This window comes from Ammodytes marinus (genome assembly GCF_949987685.1).
Source record: "Ammodytes marinus genome assembly, chromosome: 13".
Lineage (NCBI taxonomy): Eukaryota > Metazoa > Chordata > Actinopteri > Uranoscopiformes > Ammodytidae > Ammodytes > Ammodytes marinus.
Window position 1 is genome coordinate 12461168 of NC_137217.1, and position 19146 is coordinate 12480313.

Consider the following 19146-nt stretch of genomic DNA (forward strand, 5'->3'; position numbering starts at 1 on the left):
ATTGGATGTCTCAGCACACCCTAAGGTCCATGATTTTTATTTTTTTTGTGTGTGTGTGTGTGTGTGTGTGTGTGTGTGTGTGTGTGTGTGTGTGTGTGTGTGTGTGTGTGTGTGTGTGTGTGTGTGTGTGTGTGTGTGTGTGTGTGTGTGTGTGTGTGTGTTTGAACAGCTTTGTAGACCTTCAGGAGTCTGAATCTTACCTAGCCCTAACAGAGGGTGGTGTTCAACAAGTGCCCAACTGTTGTCGTCCACACAATGGCTTTTATAAACGAGCAGCTGGCACAGGTCTCTGGCTGTCATGTCGGCTGGGATCTCCACCACTTTACCCATGCCGTCTTCACTGAAGATCTTCACAATCTACGAGGGGAAAATAGAAAAGACTTCAGTTATAATAAACCGCGATCATTCTAGGTTAGTTTGGTTAGCTATTGAATGACGGGTTTCAATAAAGAAGACTAAAGAAAGGACCAAACACTTTCAAACCAGTTGTAAGTATGTTTTTTCATATGATAACGCAAGCAAAAAGAATCATAGACCTTTCCAGCTGCGAATGATACATTTATAATACGATGCTAAAATATGAATATCGACGGAAATCCCCTGGTAATACTAAGCTTTGATGAAGTTATTTATCACAAACCATTTTTGAAGACTCAGCCTACCAGGTGGGCGAAGCCAGCGATTTTCTTCAAACACTAGCATAGTATTTATCATATGGCAACCCATACACTATAGCATACACAGGCCAATAATTATAGCACACAATAGAAAAAGAACATACATTCTAGACTAGGTAGCAATATTGTTGTTAGAAATCACAGGCAAGCATTTCTTATAGCAACTTGTTGGTGTAATAAGGAAGAAAATATACTCTTGTTTATAACAAGCAGGACTGCTAAGACTGAAAGGATTTACCGTACTGTATCTTTAGGGGAAATGAGCATGCTGTTTCTTATTATAGCTTATCAAGAAAAATGTTTGCAATCATCCAGAGATAAGACGTGACCGATGAATATGTTTCAAGCACAGCTTCACAAACACAAGGTCTTTTTTTTCCATAACTAGCTGGAATCAGTCCAGTAATAAGCCAGTGGACATTTTTAATTTCAGAATAAATGTGTTTTTTGTTCAATCATTCGTGATCATTTTTCAAAACCATGAATAACACCTGTTTTCATTTAGTTTCGATGGATAATACTGAGTCAGAGAAGTACAAACGCACATAGCGAGGCCCTATTTAGCTGTTCAGCATAATCTATAGATCAAACTCAAAGTAGGCTAAACTGAAAAAAATATATTTACTTTGAAATATTCGTATATATACCAGCATATACAGTACGCTTTCTTGGAAATCAACAACAAATCCAGGAATCCAGAATATAACTACCATCCGTTTTGTGGTCAATGATCCTTCATTTACTTCCACTAAGTGGCCACAGGTTGCCTTTTCCAAACTAACCCTTTGCAGTCACATTCACAGGATACATGTCTAATGTCCAACAGAGATGAGTAGAGCAGCCTATTGTACCTGCAGAGGAATCCAGCCTGGTTAGCCTGCAGGTATCCAGCCCACTCAGCTTACACATGTCATGTACGGCACGCACACTTCCCACATAATATATCATGACGAATAAAATCATGCTGTCTATTTGAAGGCGCTAATGGCATGACAGTTTGCACGAACCAGGCCGTAGGCGCTCCATCCATCCTAAATAATGGAGACGGAACGAAATGGAGCCTCAATCATCTCTTTTTTTTGTACTACATTGCTCACATCTTTGTCCCAAAAGACAAACTGTCTTCAGCCCGTAAGGTATTTACACATTCCATCTCTCGCCTCTGGTTAAGCATAGCACCACATCAAAGGGATATGCTCTTCAAATGTCAGAAGAGAAGGAGGCGAAAGAGACACACAGGAAAAGAGATAAGAGACCCAGAAAGAGAGCGGTCTTACCTCCACTGTTCGCAATAGGCAGCAGTCCGGGGAACACGAAGGCATATTTTTGGAGTGAGCCTGGCTCCCCACGCACACACACATTCACTCACTCGCACACAGTCACCGAGACAGAGAAACCTCGCTGTTTCTTGCACTCTGTGTCCTCCAGAAAGAGAGAAGAAAATTTGAACGCCGACAGTTGACAGTTGTGCTACCTGTCATATGGCCTAGAGAGTAGTCCTTCAGTCTATCTAGGCCGCCGACTCTGTCTTAAAGAAAAAGAAAAAAGAACTATCTGAGTGACCTGAAGCCGGCGTCTGTTCTGTTACAGAAACACAGAGACTGTCAGTGATCGGGTGGCAGCAGGTACAGTACAGTGCTCCTAGTGCCGGTTGAGTCTGACAACTATATTTCCTTCTCTCCCTCTCCTCTCTCTCTCTCTCTCTCTCTCTCTCTCTCTCTCTCTCTCTCTCTCTCTCACAAAGGGTTACAGCCTCAGCCACGGGCTCCGAGGCACACTGAATCAAACCACACGCTCACTAACCAATCATGAGGCTGCAGCAGGCTGATGTAATCATTCCCACACATACCCAGGCTCACACACACACACACACACACACACACACACACACACACACACAGTCCAGTAGACACACAGACGCACAGTCATGCACAGACACGGCCAACTTTTTCAGACCTCTTGCGAGGAGAGCTTTCTGCTTCAGTTTTTTTTCAGAGCGTGAAGCGAGAGGATTCATTTGAGAAAGGTGTGGGGCAGTGAGGGGGAGGAGGAGCAGGAGGGAAAAACACATGAAGGAAGGAAAGAAGTTTAAGAAAGTATGTCTGTCACTTTTCTTGCTTCCAAAAGTTTTCAAGGGGACGGCTTGTTGGCTTTTATGTTTCTCTCTGCTTCTCTTCTTCTTCTCTCTCTCTCTCTCTCTCCCTCCCTCCCTCCCTTCCTTCCGTCCCTTCCTCCCTCCCTGTGGCTTAACTTTGAACTTTCTAGTCAGATCTCTCTGCCTCTCCAAGCCGTAACCAGACTCATTACAGAGCAAATGAAATGAAACAAGAGGAGTCACACTTCGACCTTCTCCTCCTTTCCCTGGTTACTAGCTTTGTGCCAACATTCTTCTTCTCCAAAGAACAAAAAAACCTGCAGACCTTTGCACACTCACACCCCCTAACCCCCACCCCCCTGCCTTTTACGCCGATATTTAATACGGCATTCGACACACAAAAGCCTTGACACACCCCGTCTGGGAGAGAAGTGGACGTCTTTACGTTTATTTTTACCTACTTTATTCGGGGGCAGGAGACTGTGTGTGTGTGTGTGTGTGTGTGTGTGTGTGTGTGTGTGTGTGTGTGTGTGTGTGTGTGTGTGTGTGTGTGTGTGTGTGTGTGTGTGTGTGTGTGTGTGTGTGTGTGTGTGTGTGTGTGTGTGTGTGTGTGTGTGAGTGTTTGTATGTGAGGTGTAATCCAGGAATAAGACCAGTTTCACAACAGGAAGAAGGAAATAAAAAGCAGTCAAAAGAGAGATATGACTCAGTTTACTTTAGCGGGAAACTTTCGAGAGGGTAAGGGGAAGTCTGTGTCTGGGGGAGGGGAGAGAGAAGTGTGGGTGAATGATTGCACATGCACACAGGCCCGTATGTGTGTTTGTGGCTATGTGTGTGTCTCGTCTCTGTGTGTTTGTGTTTGAGTGTGTGTGTGTGTGTGTGTGTGTGTGTGTGTGTGTGTGTGTGTGTGTGTGTGTGTGTGTTTGTGTGTGTGAGTGGGATAGGGAAAAACAGGAGACAAACAGAAAGACAGACGTGAGAATTGAAGGGAAAAGGAGTGGTAAGCAGAGGGAAGCCAGAAAGAGAGAGAGAGAGAGAGAGAGAGAGACCATCTGATGACACACTGCAGCAGAATGTGTAATATGAATGTGTCCCACTGTTAACTACATATCTAGCCTGCACAGCTGTCTCTCCCATCCACCCCCTCCCTGCCACTACACTCAAACCCTCACACAGACCGAGACACACACCCTCGTCTATACGTCACAGTCAGTCAGCCAGAGGGGAAAGCCCCAAGAAGGTTCTACATGCTGCAGTACAGGTTTTACACAGAGTCGGTTAATCAGTCACTTTAACCCAAACCCTTTTGACACAGCATATCTTGAAACTGGTTATAAGCACAATGCACTTGACCCTGGCCTGGCTTTGATACAAAAGGTTCAACGTGGGTTTATATTCAACATATAACGACGTGATTATTGTAACCCAAATAGGTGGGGTCAAGTGTTTGCTTAGTTTGGTCTTAATATGAGTCAAGTCTTGTCAGTCAAGTCCAAAGTCAGGTTCCAAGCCCTGAAGAGTTTCTTCAACTCACGGACAAGATGTGTTATCAGCCAAATTGAATGGCAGAGATCAATCGATCATAGTTAGTGCTATATCATGTGACTGTTTTGCTGGTGAATAGGTGACACAATACAGTATGTAGAAGCAGTTCTTCTTGCCTGGCCCTCCACTTTACTGAACTCAACCTGGATAAGTGAGGCTGTGTTTGCTGATGGGAAGCACGTGAGGGATTATCCTCATGTCTCACCATTAGCAAGTCTTACTGGTTAGTGAGGGTGAGTCTACAGACGGGGCAATATACACACTAAAAATCTGGGGAATAGCGTGAACCTTAGGTAAAGAAAGATAATAGAGACAAACGATATAAATAGAAAGAAGTGTGGAAGGAAAGCCCCCCCCGCCTGTCTGCCACGTCCAATCTCCAGTGCTCGGCTGGCAGACACTCGCAAACTCCATAATCCTATTTGATACACAGCATTAAGCTAAATCCTGTTTAATTACATGGTCCACTGTGGAGTTACAGTTTCCAGCCTGGTCTTATGAGAGCAGGCGTAGTCAGACCTCTGGACACGGAGGTCACATGCAGGTTGATTTCATGTTCATTATTCAGAGGCATATCCACAAGCATTTATTGCAGCAAGAATATACGTAGGTGAAAACTAGGTGACAAAAGCTCAGAATTTAAGGGTAATTTCCACAATTAATTTAATTATCGGCAAGGGAAGAATTTCCATCGTAGGTATGTGAGCTAGTGCAGGGAGATATCAGGGGGTGGGAGGGAGGGCAAGTAGGTAGCTGGTAGGAGTAAGTCATCAAAGTAGGGAGCAGTATGATTGATCATAAAAGTATCTCCTTGTCACATTATATAAACCACCTCATCGATGTATTGCCTTCAAAAGGCAAACAATTCAAATCTCCAATCTTGAATAAGTGGGCAGCAACTGTTGAAATCTTATCATGTAGCATTAGAGGGCCCCCTGAGTGGTAAGAATGAAGAAGCAGACAAGAATGACAGCAGAGGGACACAGTTTAACTGACCTACTCTACTTATTGGTCTTCTTCTAAAAGGCAAAGAATAGACATGAGGGTAAAAGAGGAGGTGGACATTGGTAAGAGAGAATGAAAGTGGTTAGAACAGAAAGAAAGAAAGAAAGAAAAACAAAAAAGAGAGGTATGGGGAAAAACAGAGAAAGACAGAAAGAAAGAAAAAGATAACTTTTTATCTTCTAATGCTTTTAACTGTGTCCTCCTCTAGAGAGTGGAGCAGAGTAGAGCAGGGCCTCTCAACCTCTGATGACTCAGGTCTGATAACTGCCTCGTGATGTAATCCCCCAGGGAGAGCTTCGGGCAACACACACACACACACACACACACACTGACGCATACACACAGATGTGCTCACTTACACATACACATTCATAGGCACACATAGCTAAGCACGTACAGTACTTAAGTAAGAACATTTAAACACACACAAACAAACACACACACCGACACACACACACACACACACACACACACGTACAAACAAAGACACAGCTACATAGAAACTAGACAGGCGCAAACAGACAAAGAGAGAGTAACACACACTGTTTGAGAATAAGCTTTGTGCAAACTAAAGTATGTACAGAAGCTTGTGTGTGCACACCCAGCAAGTCACACACATCCATCTCTTTGAGAATTGGCTGCTGGTCTATTAATAGTTCGACTTGTATGACGTACACATTGCAAGCCATTACATCAGACAGGAGTTACTGTGGCAGTTTGGGATATTAAAAGACTATTAGGCGTATAAGTCTGCACACAAATGAAGATCTTTGATATTGTGTAGCAGTTGAAAAAAGGTGGGCGTCCTAGATGAACGAACTGTACAAGGGAGAGGAAAGCCAATGAGTCTCTAGTCACACCAAATCTTCATATGCAAATGTCATGCTGATGTCCGCACCAATGTTATCTCTTCCTGGAACATCGGAGCAACGGGGGAATTCTTCCTGATTAACACACATGGGGAATTTCTTGCACTAAGTTTAGCCTTCAGGCCGAGTATAATCATGGGCTACCCTAACCCTAAGCCAAGCCCTGGAACGACCTTAACCTTCAATGACTCTCCAGATCCAATTTGATAGGCACTTGTTAGTATGCCCAATATTTGGAGCAAAAGATTGACCTACTGTGCTATCAAAGCTCATACAGTACCATCTTAAAAACTTTGGGAACCCAATTAATTTTACTAAATAAGGAAATGATTGGGGTCAATCATTTTGTTTTCAGATGTAGGCTATAACAATATTAATTGAAAATGAATTATTCCTGGAGAGAAACTGGATGGAAAGAGTAAGCAAAGTGAATATTATAGCTTTAAGGATATAAACCAGAGACATTGAGGGTATGGAACATTACATTGCTGATTATTATAACAGAACAAAGTCAGAAAAAGCTGAATGCTATAATGTCCATCCATGAGTCGAACATCTACATGAACTTAATATTAACATTTTAGTCTAATATAAGGTAAATCAATTGTTTTTTTTACAGTGAAATTAAATGTAGCATTGTGTTAGCACTTCACTTCACAGTGTTATTGCACAAAAGGTATAAGGTTCTGGCTTTTGGCAGGTCACCAGCCAAGACCAAACAGCCCCCCCTGTCAACATTTAGCTATATTTGCTCTGTCACCATCTTACAAAGGCTTTCCACTTGTTGCCAGAATAGAACTGGAGCCATTTATAAGCTTCTTTGGCTCACACGAGTCGACCCACCCAAGTTTCATGTTCCCATCAACAGAAACCCCTTTAAAAAGCCACTGCACTGTCATGTGCTGCTGTGTGTGGTCTCTGTGTCAGGGGACGCTCCTGGAAGCTGACATCCGGGTGATGAGAAGGAGACCCAGAAACCTGAATAGGCCCTGGACAATTGGCCTTACCGGCTCAGCGCCTGCAGTCAAGGCAAGTGGGAGGCACTAGCCAAGAAAACTCTGCTGACTCATTAGGTATAGGGATGGGGGAATGTCCCTTGTCATCCAATTACCACATCAAATTAAGACCCAAGACATAGAGGCCTATCTGGGTTCAGTGAGGCAAACCAAGGCAGAAAGGGATTTAGTAGGCAGGGCACAGAGGGGAGGAAAGGGGGGTGGGGGGCTGGGGTGATGGTATAGAGCGAGATCCAGAAAGATGTATACAGCAAGAAATCGTAGGAGGAAAAGTCTCCCAGTGCACAGTGACAATAGTTATACGCATTGGAAGGCCGCCATCTCTGCGACTGTGCAACCATGCATCAGACCATACACTGCATATTGGATAGTTAGTTAGCCCACAGAGCCTGCATTGTCTGTGAATGATGGCGTCTTAACGGCCCACCCAGTCTCACAAAGTTGAAGGTGGGAAGATTTTGGAGCTCAGCCGGGTCAAATTCAATTAGCAATGCAGATCTGGTGGCACAAATTTAGGTTTTAGGTAGTTGAAAAGCGAGTTGCACAGACAAAACCTCTTAACATTTCATTTTTCAATACTTATTAACAAATAAATTTATAAATTAGAACCATCATAGCATTCTAATGGATTTGGGGATGACGTTTAGTTTTGTCTGTGCTAAAAATATCAAAATCAGGGGGAAAAGCTTTAAATAGGCCAGTGTCAACTTGATTACTTTGACACATTTGTCTTAACTTTGCTCCAATACTATGTTGTTATTTGTAATGCTTCCATACTGTATTTAAATAGCATATTATTACAAGTTAGATGAAAGGTAAAATAAATCCTTATCTTATAACTACATTTTGCCCAGGCAGTGTATGGTCACACACCTCCTAAAGGCCATCTAAAAACAGGGCCATGATAATGCAAGAACAGTTTCTCCCCCATTTACTGTAACTACCTGCTGAGTTGCACCCCGCATAGCGCCAAATATTGTACCAACAGGAGTAAAAGTGGGAGCGGAAGCTTAATTGTGCACCATGGCTAAATTGCCAGAAACACCCTGGGCAGCAAATGTCCTTTCAGACCACTGCAGATTAGGAACCATTGTCCAATTACAGCAGGAGGTCAGAAGGATGGGGCAGGGGGCACTGTGATTGGGTGAACAAAGGTTGACATCACTGGCATGATTTTGGCAATATACTGGAAATGACCCACTGGTTGTGTGCCAAGCTGTGGCGTGTTCGCACAGTAGCCCCATGGGCCAAGTTTAGAATACCATCTATATGAGAGATTTTTTGAGTGTGAAAAGAGCACAACAAGCATCACAGCCAACCAATCATTTCCCATTAAGAGGAATCATACAGTATGTGCCACAGTTCTGTACAAACTGTCCCCAACAACAGGGACTTTTCTTTGCAGAGGCCAAGATCACAGTGTATTTCGTCTTTCACTCTTCCCCCCCCCCCTCTCTCTCTCAAATACCAGCTCTGTAGACAGGTCGCTCGTCTGTCTCTGTCTCCATATCCGTCTGAATGGGGCCGGTGAGCGCTTTAACTTGTGCTTCGAAATCAAAGACTGAAGGCCAAAGCCAACTTTTTTAAAACATCATTCGGTTTCTTTCTTTGTTTTGCCTGTACACTGATTTTTTTTTTAATTCACTCAAGTATTCCATTAGGTCATTGTAGGAAGACAAAGCAAGAGGATGAAGAGACACCTTAACAAGCACGACGACAACTTAGAATATCTCTTTCATTTTCCCAATGGTCTTTTTTTGTATTTAGCTTGTTGCCATGATTTGATGTCAACCTATTTAGCTGATACATTTGGGACATTACTGATACCAAAATACTTCAAAACTAATCTAAAAAAAATGAACCTGTGATGACTATTTCACAATAATGAAGTGGAATTATTGCTGTTTTAAGCTTCTCTTTCACTATTCTCCCTATGCTTATTCCTCTTTCTTCCCTTTCTTTCTGCCTTTGCACTGCTGCAGCTTCGGAAATCTGAGCTGTCCTACTTTCCCTGAGTGAGAGAGCGAGAGAGAGAAAGTGAGAGAGAGAAAGAGAGAGAGACAGACAGGGGACAGAGGGACGGCAGAGAACGAGGGAGATGCAGTCTCCATGACCTACATGGGTCCAACAGCTCTGTTCGGCTGTTACCAGATGAAAACGCCTGTAGGCAGCATCACATTGCTCTCTTTGTGAAACACATGGACAAACATAAACCTATGTGTATGCACCTGGATTTAGACACGCCAGTACATAAAAAACATACACTCAAAATCATGGATTATACAAAACTCCAGAGTAAAGTTTGTAAGAGCCAACCTTAAACTGAACCATCAAGTTTTTACATTAATGTTGTTTTGCATAGTCAGTAGTTTGCCCAAGGTAGATAAAAGCCCAAGCCCAGACATTTGAAGTTCTAAAACATAGGAAGACAGAGAGGAAAGCAAACACTAGCAGGGACTCCCATTAGCTGCAGCAGTAATGGGATCTTGCCCTGTTAGCTGGGTGAAAGTTGTGGCTTCTAATCTTACACTGCCTGCCTTCTGGGACAAGGAGTGAAGGATGGACCATTAAAAAGGTGCATCATCCGCGGGTGGTCCTGTCAAGTTGCCCATGAAAGTACATTTATTCAGTTCCATTCAATACAGAAGCGTAGAAACGGGATGAATTATTCACAATGTTCTAATATTTAAGGCTTGTGGTTTCCAACCATTACCTCACTGAACATTATAAAATACCCTGAATGGGATTGCCTCGTAAATCTCTCATGAGAAAAATTAATTGTGATCACATAATTGGATGCTGTGGTAAAAGAGGAATGTATATTTATATATTTGGTATCTGCCTGACAGTCTGCCTATTACTTTATTGGCTGCTTGGCATTATTTAAGCTAGGACTCACGGTGCACTTCTATGATTTAATACTCCAAAACAAAGTGGAAATAGTTGTTTCCACACAGGCAAAATAGATTGTGATCAGTGTGTTTTCTTTGGTTTAGCCACAATGTCTGCAGTGCAAAATTGTAGTGGCTGCCCTGGTCAAATTTTTTGCACAGCTTAGTTAACTACACACAAATACACTGTGACTCCCCGACTTCAGTAATCAAATGTTGAGTGTTTTAGCAGAGACAGTGTATGTTTTTCTGCACAATCACTACAGCTGGAATGTATTTGAGACGTTGTGTGCATACACTGCTGCTCTTTCATTGGCTCAGGGCTACCATGTGGTGTTCATCACATGCAGTTTTCTGCCATAGTGCAGGCCGTTGATGTTAGCTGCAGATGGCTCAATGGTTGCAGTCACACTGACTTATTTTTACAGGGAGCGTGTAAATTAAATTAGCATGTAACAGGATCATTTTAAAGCAATATGTTGTGTCTAACAATTTGCACAAATGGCATACTTCTCAAAGAGTCAGCCCCAAAATAAGTTCCTTCTTTATTTCAGTGGGACTTAAGAGTGTGTTCTAGTGTCAGGATCACAGCACATTCTTCGAAGCAAAACCAATGGTAATACGCAAACGCACAGAACAGAATTTCATATAATCACAAAGGTCTTCTTGCATAAGCAATGACGTGTTGATCTACTCCCAAGTGTCTTTGTCCAGTGCCAATTTTAAATCTTATTTATTTAAACTGAGCCATGACTCAGGCTAATCATTCCAGCCGACATTATTATTCAACAACTGGCCGTGTGTATGTGTGTGTGTGCCTGTCTGTGCGTGTGTGTCGCAGTTTGGCAGTAGCACGTCGAGGCATGTTTCCATTTAGCAGCGGGGGATAAATATGGCCCCGACACACGACATGTTCCAGGCCAGACCGCAACCTGCCTGTCTCTTCTCCAGGTAGCATTTGTTCAGTGGCAGCCATACAATTTGTGTTTCACTGCACTGAATGCTGCAAATCCACCCCGTTGCTCCATGCAATTTGTGAATATGTCAGTAAGTGTGTGTGTCTGCTTGAGAAAAGAGAAAGAGAGCAGGGACAAAGGGTTACTGTACTGCCTGCATGCTCGCTCTACCTCTGCCACAAAGAGCATCAGATAACATACGTCTGTGTGTGTGTGTGTGTGCGTGTGCGTGTGCGTGTGTGCATGTGTGTGTGCATGCATGTGTGTGCATGCATGTGTGTGTGCGTGCGTGCGAGGCTAGATGTAATGTTAGGACTAATGAGGCCAACAGGCAGGCATGCATTAAATATACACACCTGGATGCATGCACGCACAAGCTTAATAAAACCTCCAGTTTGAGCGCACTATTTATATTCACATAATTTACAAACAATGACAAAGACATAAACAATCCATGCGGCATAAACAGTATAACAGATCCCACACATGCACACACACATGCACACCACTAGCCACTGATTACACAATACAACAAGTGTCTGTGTGAGTCCGTGTATGTGTGTGTTCCGTGTTTCACTTTAAGATCTATTTAAAAGCAGGCTGGCCTGCTGGAGGAGTGAGCCAGCACATTTCTGGCGCTTTGTCACCTTTGATCTCCACACAGTTCAGCCTGCAGAACACATCAGTGCTACAATAAGAAAGCAGAACACACACACTCTCCAACGCAGACACACACATAAACAGACTGCCCAGCGCTCTCACAGATGCGCGCCCATAAGTATCCCCGCTTGTAAAGACAAACATACATCAGAGGCCCGCATGTACACACACACAATACACAACAACTGAACCTTCTCACAAACACAGCCAGGCTTTTTAATAAGCACACACGCGCATGCAGACGTTCCCACACATTGAGGCCAACAGTTTGGGCATGGACAGCATTCCATTCTGCTTTTTTTCCGTTTACAGTGGAAAAATCTAGCCTTTGACCCGGAGTATTTCCAACACTGAGGAAGGAGGCAGCCAAGGAATGCCGTGCTTCAGCGCTAATAGAGTGAGAGGAGGGATGAATCGATGCCCATCATTTATGTACCGGGTGTTTCTAATTTAAACCCTATTGCCTCCTTTCAGCAACCAGAATGGCTGCTTCAGTTATTCACTGGATAAAACTATTTGGCTACATTTGTAATGCATTGGAACATAGACACTAGATAGGATACTTTTCAGACTTGTTGAAGATGCTCTCATCAATGTTGTCAAATTAACAATAGTGAATCAAAGAGTGTGTATATTGTGAAAAGGGTCAATCACAGTGACAACACACGGATAATTCTATGTTTAATAGTCCACCAACTTTATTGTTTTAGTTTGTACTGTATTTGTTGCTTGTTCTAACACAATATCAATGACTGCAGGTGAAATTTTTAGTTTAAAATGATCTGTAAACAAAGCTGTGCGCAGGTGGTACTGTATTGTGTATTCCACTCTTCAGCAGTGGTAGAAGGCTAGGCTAAACTACACAATTCTTCACATTTTTTCACCCAAAGCAGAAGCCTACATAAGCTGGGAATATGTTATACAGCTTTCTGTCAAGTTAAAGTTTGGATATACTTTACAGATTTCCTTCAGCTGCTGCAACGGACTAGCATTACTAGCAACTGAGTGTATGCAACATTCATATACTGTAGCATATCAGAAGTAATGATAATGAGACAATGATTACTGAGCCACTCAATGAGAAAAAGCCTAGAGTAATGACTTAAAAGTTAGACTAGGGTCAAATAGGTCGCATGAGTTCTGTAAGCTGATATGGAGGCTGCTAATGTCATGAGCTCATCGTCTAAATTATACTTGAGCACAGCACACTTGATACTGACAGCATTCACACAATGCTTTTCTGATAAGTGGGTTACACAGCTTTGAAGTCTGGCTGACTCAACTGGAAGCAAAGTCATGCAAAGAGAGAGAGAGCGAGACAGACAGAGAGAGAGAGATAGAGACAGAGAGAGAGAGAGGGAGGGGGAGGGGGTAGATGATGTGGAAAGCTGATCGGCATCACCGTCATTAGCGCAAATGTTAATGATCCCTCCGGAACATGGCGGAAAATGCATTACAGCTGTTCCCAATATAGCAACACAAATACGTAAAAAGAACATGTGTTATCAAGTTAAAATGTAAGTCCACATATTCACAGTATGCAGATTTACAGATAGAGGCAAAGGGTGCATTAAGTATGTGTAGCACATGCAGATTCAATCTACATTATATGTCAAACACTAAAATATGCTGTGTGGTATTATCCATGTTCAAAAGATTTGGTCAAAAAGCCTATGTGCTATTATAGCCCATTCCATGTGCCGATTATATGAGCACATATCTTTGTGCATCTAGCTTTCATTAGAAAATCTAATATTATAACCCTGAGCATTTTACATTCTTAGCTCCACTCACTTTCAAATGCTTCTATCATTAACAAAATAACATAAAACAGGTGCAGTATAACCCTCAACATTTTTAGTGTCCTACTGAGGAATAGTAATGCGTCATTATTTTGTTAATGGTAGGAAGCGTGAAGAGATGCTAGGTCGATTGCTAGCGAGTTTGCTTGGACTTGCATGATAAAGAAAGCACTGCAGCAGCACTATTCTATAGTCAGGACTTGTGCAATTGGACGAGGATGCTGGCACCGAGCACCAACAGACCATTTGCTAACATTATTACTGCCAACCCAACCTCCACTGTTTGCCTGGCACCGTGTACTATTTTAGGCCTGTTTCTTCATCATGTGAGAATAAGTATTCATCCAGCGAGCTACTTTTCTACAGGAAAAACTGCACAGTCCTCATGCCTGCCGAACATCAATATTATGTTAACTGAACTAAGAGTTTGGAGTAAAGCACCAAATGGTGGAGGGATGACAGACAGACACCTGTGACAGACAGATAGATAACCTCTGACATACAGTCCAAGACACACACACAGATGGAGAGACCAAGAGCGAGATAATGAAATGCAGCAGAGTGGAGAGATCCTGCCATACCATAGAGCACAGTGAGCTGCAGGACATCCAGTCCAAGTACAGTAAATCCATCAAAATCTGGCAAGCCTGCGATCAAATCAGTGTTCCCACACTAGAACGACTTGGGGGCAGCTATGGGAACACAGTGTCCAAGTACGCACATAACGGCGCTCTCTATTGCGCTACTGAGGACGGACTGTCAAGATCCTTGACTGAGAAAATTAATGGATATGGTAGCTAACTGCCTTGTATTCAAGGCTTCTTATAGATTTTTCCATTGCAGGACATGGATTACACGGGCAAAGCTCCAAGTGTTTTCTTAAGTGTAGTTTGGCTGTAATGCCTTCCTTTGGCTGTATATGGAAAGATGTATGAAGTTTTGGGAGAATTCCATAAAACCCAGATTATGTTTGCAATAATCCTCCTTAGCAAGAACAGGAAGTCCTTTTTTTCCCTCAACGGTTATGTGCCCATCTGTGCACACTTTCACACATACCAAACTGGTCTGCTGCCAGTGCTCATAGATTGCAGCATCCTAGTGCGGTGTTCTCAATCCACCTGTAGCCCCCAAACTAACCGAATATATTCACTTGTGATTTAGCCTTGTGTGTTTTATTGATGATACACTTCTGGAACACAACTTACAAATCACTTAAAAAGGTGCAGTTTATAATATCTGAGTATTAAGTGGCATCTAGTGGTGAGATTCTAGATTGCAACGCTCCTTTGGTTACCCCTCCCTTTCGAAAAATTACAGAAGCTACGGTGGCGTTCAAGGACAAGAAGCTTGTTACGATCATCCTCCTCTGCCTCAAGTCTTTCCACAATATCAAGTGATGAAGTGAAGATGTATTTAGTTAATAACTCTATAGTACTTCTTCTTCATCTTCCAACAGGTGTACTTTCCCTGGACAACCATTATAAACATGCGTATGGCAGTTACGCTTTTCAATTCTGTGCTACTGTAGAAACATGGCGGTGCAACATGGCGGCCTCCGTGCCCCGCTCCTAGGCAGGTAAAAGAAGGCTCATTCTGTGGTAATGAAAGAAAAAAACAACTTCTCCATTTCGAATTTTCCCTTTTAGGAATGTACAGCTACGAGGACAAGCTGGAGAGCGGAAGTCCGAGGTGTGGGGGTAAATGGAGAAAAACAAGGAGGGATAGGAGAGTGGAGCAAAGTGAGGTCATTGGGAATCATATGGCCATGTCAAAGAGCTTGCCCAGTGATTCCTGACAGCCCAGCTCTGCGTCCTCATAGCTCTAGCACAGAGGCCAAGGAGTGAGGTAAGGAGGAACAGAGAGGGACACAAGTATGAAAGTCTGTCAGAAAAAGAGCCCGGGGGTTGGAAAATTCAGTAAACGCAGTAAACAAAGAAACTTCTCACCAGCAGGCCCAATGTTTGGAGGGCTACATAGAGAGACAGACAGACAAAGAGAGAGATAGAGACAGAACAAGAGGCACAAAACAGAGCACATGTGGTTGAAATGATTAAGGCTAGAGGTCGTGTGGGCTGGGAGCAATGATTTACCTGCTCACCATCCCACATGTCAGGCTTCTAACAGATCAGCCACTCCTCCGCAGTTGTGAAGCGCTCCAGGGAGGGATATGTGTTTGCAGGAGAGCAGTGTTGCTGTTCCACATGCCTCCGGACAAGAGCACATGAGTGTGATGATACAGCTCAGCGGGAGCTTTTGTTTTGTGTGTATACTTTTTTTTTTTTTTACTTTTTCTTTTTTTTTTTGTGGAAAGGTGCTGATTTGAGTTTCCACTGAAGAACAACCACAATGAGACATACTTTCCATTGCCATCAACAATAGATAGACACTGCCAATGCTGTAAACAGTTTACAGAACTCGCAAAGACAAACAGGCGGATGAGAGCCCAAACACACAAACGCACATGCGTCTAAAAAACAAATCCACCCACATGCATGGCTGGACGTACAGCATCCTCACACAAGTTCACATTAGTGTGCAGAGTGTTCGCACGGTTGACACACAAAAGGAATTCAATCCCCCCCCCCCTGCTTTTTTCAGCGGTGCTTCTTCACTTGGAAGGTTTGCGTAAGAAAACCAATAAAGACTGCCATGTGTAGATATTCTGAGCAGATGCATGGCTATGTTTCAACACATGTGTAAAGCACATTTGTTACACGCCACATTTATATATCATGAAATATGATTCACGTGAAATTATAAAGTTCTTTTAACTGTATTAAAACCGGTCAGAACAAACTCATGTTACATAAAAAGATTCATTGTGAAATTTGTACAGTAGCCATTTTGGAAAAGAATACAGAAAAACAATGGGTTAACTTCATCATCATCATCATCATCATCAACCGCTTATCCGAAATCGGGTCGCGGGGGCAGCAGCTTGAGCAGGGAACCCCAAACTTCTCTTTCCCGGGCCACATCAACCAGCTCTGACTGGGGGATCCCGAGGCGTTCCCAGGCCAGTGTGGAGATATAATCTCTCCACCTAGTCCTGGGTCTTCCCCGAGGCCTCCTTCCAGCTGGACGCTCCTGGAACACCTCCCTAGGGAGGCGCCCTGGGGGCATCCTTACCAGATGCCCGAACCACCTCAACTGGCTCCTTTCAACGCAAAGGAGTAGCGGCTCTGCCCCGAGTTCCTCACGAATGACTGAGCTTCTCACCCTATCTCTAAGGGAGACGCCAGCCACTCTCCTGAGAAAGCCCATTTCGGCCGCTTGTACCCGCGATCTCGTTCTTTCGGGTTAACTTAAACAACTATATTGATCAAAACACTGTAAAATTTTTTGGATTTAAATTATACTAGTAGAATTATATAGAAATGTTTTTTGTTATGTCTAAGTGTGCGGACACGTTTTGGTTTTAAGACAAATTCTGATCTTTATAAGTCTATGCACCAACTGACAATTGGTAACTGGATTGCTGTGATGGGAAGCTATAGCTGTTATAAATATTAAATGCAGATCCAGTTGCTCCTAAAAGAGTCGAGTGGCCTAAAAAGCAGGTTGATCAGACCTGCGTTTCTTTTTGATCAATATCCTAGACACACTTTTGCACAAATGATATCCTCTGATTACTTTATGATGAAATATATACTCTGAACTCTGAACTTATAGATCAGATATAACTTTATCACTCTGAACAGGCCGTCTGGGATTTTCAAAAAAACCAACAGCGTTCCTGTCCCGTGCAGGTCACCATGTCTAATAAACTGGTTCTTGAATATTTACCACGCCTGCTTTACTTTTAACCAAGCCAAAGTTATGTCACATCCAGTCATTCAAAACAGAACTCATAACCGCTCAGTGAGACATTAATCTTTGACCTATTTACCGTATGAACTGAGATTTACCATGCAGTGTTGAATTTATGCCGTGGCCAGTAATTCAAGCCTACGACATTCCCACAGGAAAAAGAAAAAAACTTTCCCACTCTTGAAGACTAGAATGAAACATTAAAATCCCTTTTATGTGTGTCACAGATGGTAATTCAAAGCCACAACTTCCAAACTCTTTAAAGCATTTACTGGAAGCCACAGATTTATCAATTCATCAAGTGATTTATGAGCTGACGTTGGCGAAAGCCGAGCAGGTCATATTAAAAAACCCAGAAGTGCATTTTGGCAAGAGACGACCTCACTGGATGTGTAGTCTGTGATCTGGTACCATAAGAGCCACCACCAGAACTGGCCCGGATCACAGCCAGGCAGAGTGCTGATGAGAAATAGTCCGCCCTCATATTACTGTAAACTGGTATGTTACTGAAACTAGCGACGGCTGGCCCCATGTGAAGATCATTAAAAGTGACGATAGTGGGACAGACGCCGACTTCCAGGAATAGACAGACCAGTCTCTAAATCCCTGTCAACAAATGAACACACATATGCAAACGGGCTCACAGAAATGCAGCCATGTGTGTAGGTACACATACACACACACACATATATATACCACAAACCCTCTGTAGCACACACATGCACCGCACAAGCCCAGTGCTCTCACATGCAAGCAATCAACATGCCTCCGATGAACAGAACATGGGGCAGATGCGCAGCGGGGGAAAAAAAAATCCTAAATGCTTAAGTGCTAAAACACAGCTGATTAACGATATTCAAATACAGCATCCTTCAGAAACAAGTAACTTGAGTCACACGTGAAAGCAAATCAAAATCAGCTGATCTGTCTCATATCCTGTTTCTCAGAGGGGGATAAGCAGCTGACATGGCCTCCAATACCGTCAGAAGAATATGTTTTGTATCCAAAGCAACCGCACTAAAAATTATAATGCATAGGAAAATATTGAACCCACTAATACTACTAATAATAATGATTATAATTTTTATGTTATTTCTTAAAAAGGTCTACAATATGTCCTGTGTTTTGACTTACATATATGCCTGTGGAGGGTTCTCCAGGAGGTAGGGATCCAGGGCTGAGGACAGGGGAGCTTGCCGGACTGCAGAGCTCAGGGAAAGGGTTGGGGATGGCCGGGAGAGACAATGTCCTCAACTCCTCCTCCTGCAATCTCCTGGACAACAGAACAGTGGTAGCGTGGTCAAACATACTTATTGGTATAAGCTTAAAGACCTACTTCACCGGTGGGAATATGAAGGTGCATTGAATTCTGAGATCCTATTTAGTATAAGTGTGCACATTTTTTTTAAATTGGTTCATCCTAGCCTGAGAAAAGGCAGAAAGAGTGTTTTATGGTCTCACTGACTAACCCTACATTTTCCTTACTGTGACATCACAGTAAGGGCTAGGATTAACAGGACAGCTGGGCCAAGGGAAGACTGAGGGAAGACAGAGGGAAGAAAAACCTCATTCATTATATATATATTATAATAGTGATTTTATAATGATAGAACGCCTGTTCCGTATAGGTGAAGTATTCCTTTAAATTCACTAGTAAAAAAGGGCAGAAACCTTAAACTGGGGCCTAAGGTCGTGACACGGAACGGCCTGTTGAAAAGTGACATGGGGGAACGGCCAAATGAGAACCACTGGCACGTAATATATGTGCGAGAGAGAGAGAGAGAGAGAGAGAGAGAGAGAGAGAGAGAGAATTAATAAAG

The 19146-nt window shown here is 42.9% G+C and overlaps 1 protein-coding gene across 2 annotated transcripts in view; it reads right to left on the bottom strand.

Annotated features, from left to right (window-relative positions):
• grb10b (growth factor receptor-bound protein 10b) overlaps positions 1–19146 on the bottom strand; it is a 77354-nt gene that overhangs the window by 13498 nt on the left and 44710 nt on the right. For both annotated transcript variants that reach the window (XM_080039848.1, XM_080039847.1), the window contains exons 5-6: positions 18461–18599; positions 201–357 (exon numbers count right to left, since the gene is read on the bottom strand). In XM_080039848.1, coding sequence (XP_079895974.1) covers positions 201–357; positions 18461–18599 — 296 coding nt within the window. The remainder of the gene's footprint in view (positions 1–200; positions 358–18460; positions 18600–19146) is intronic.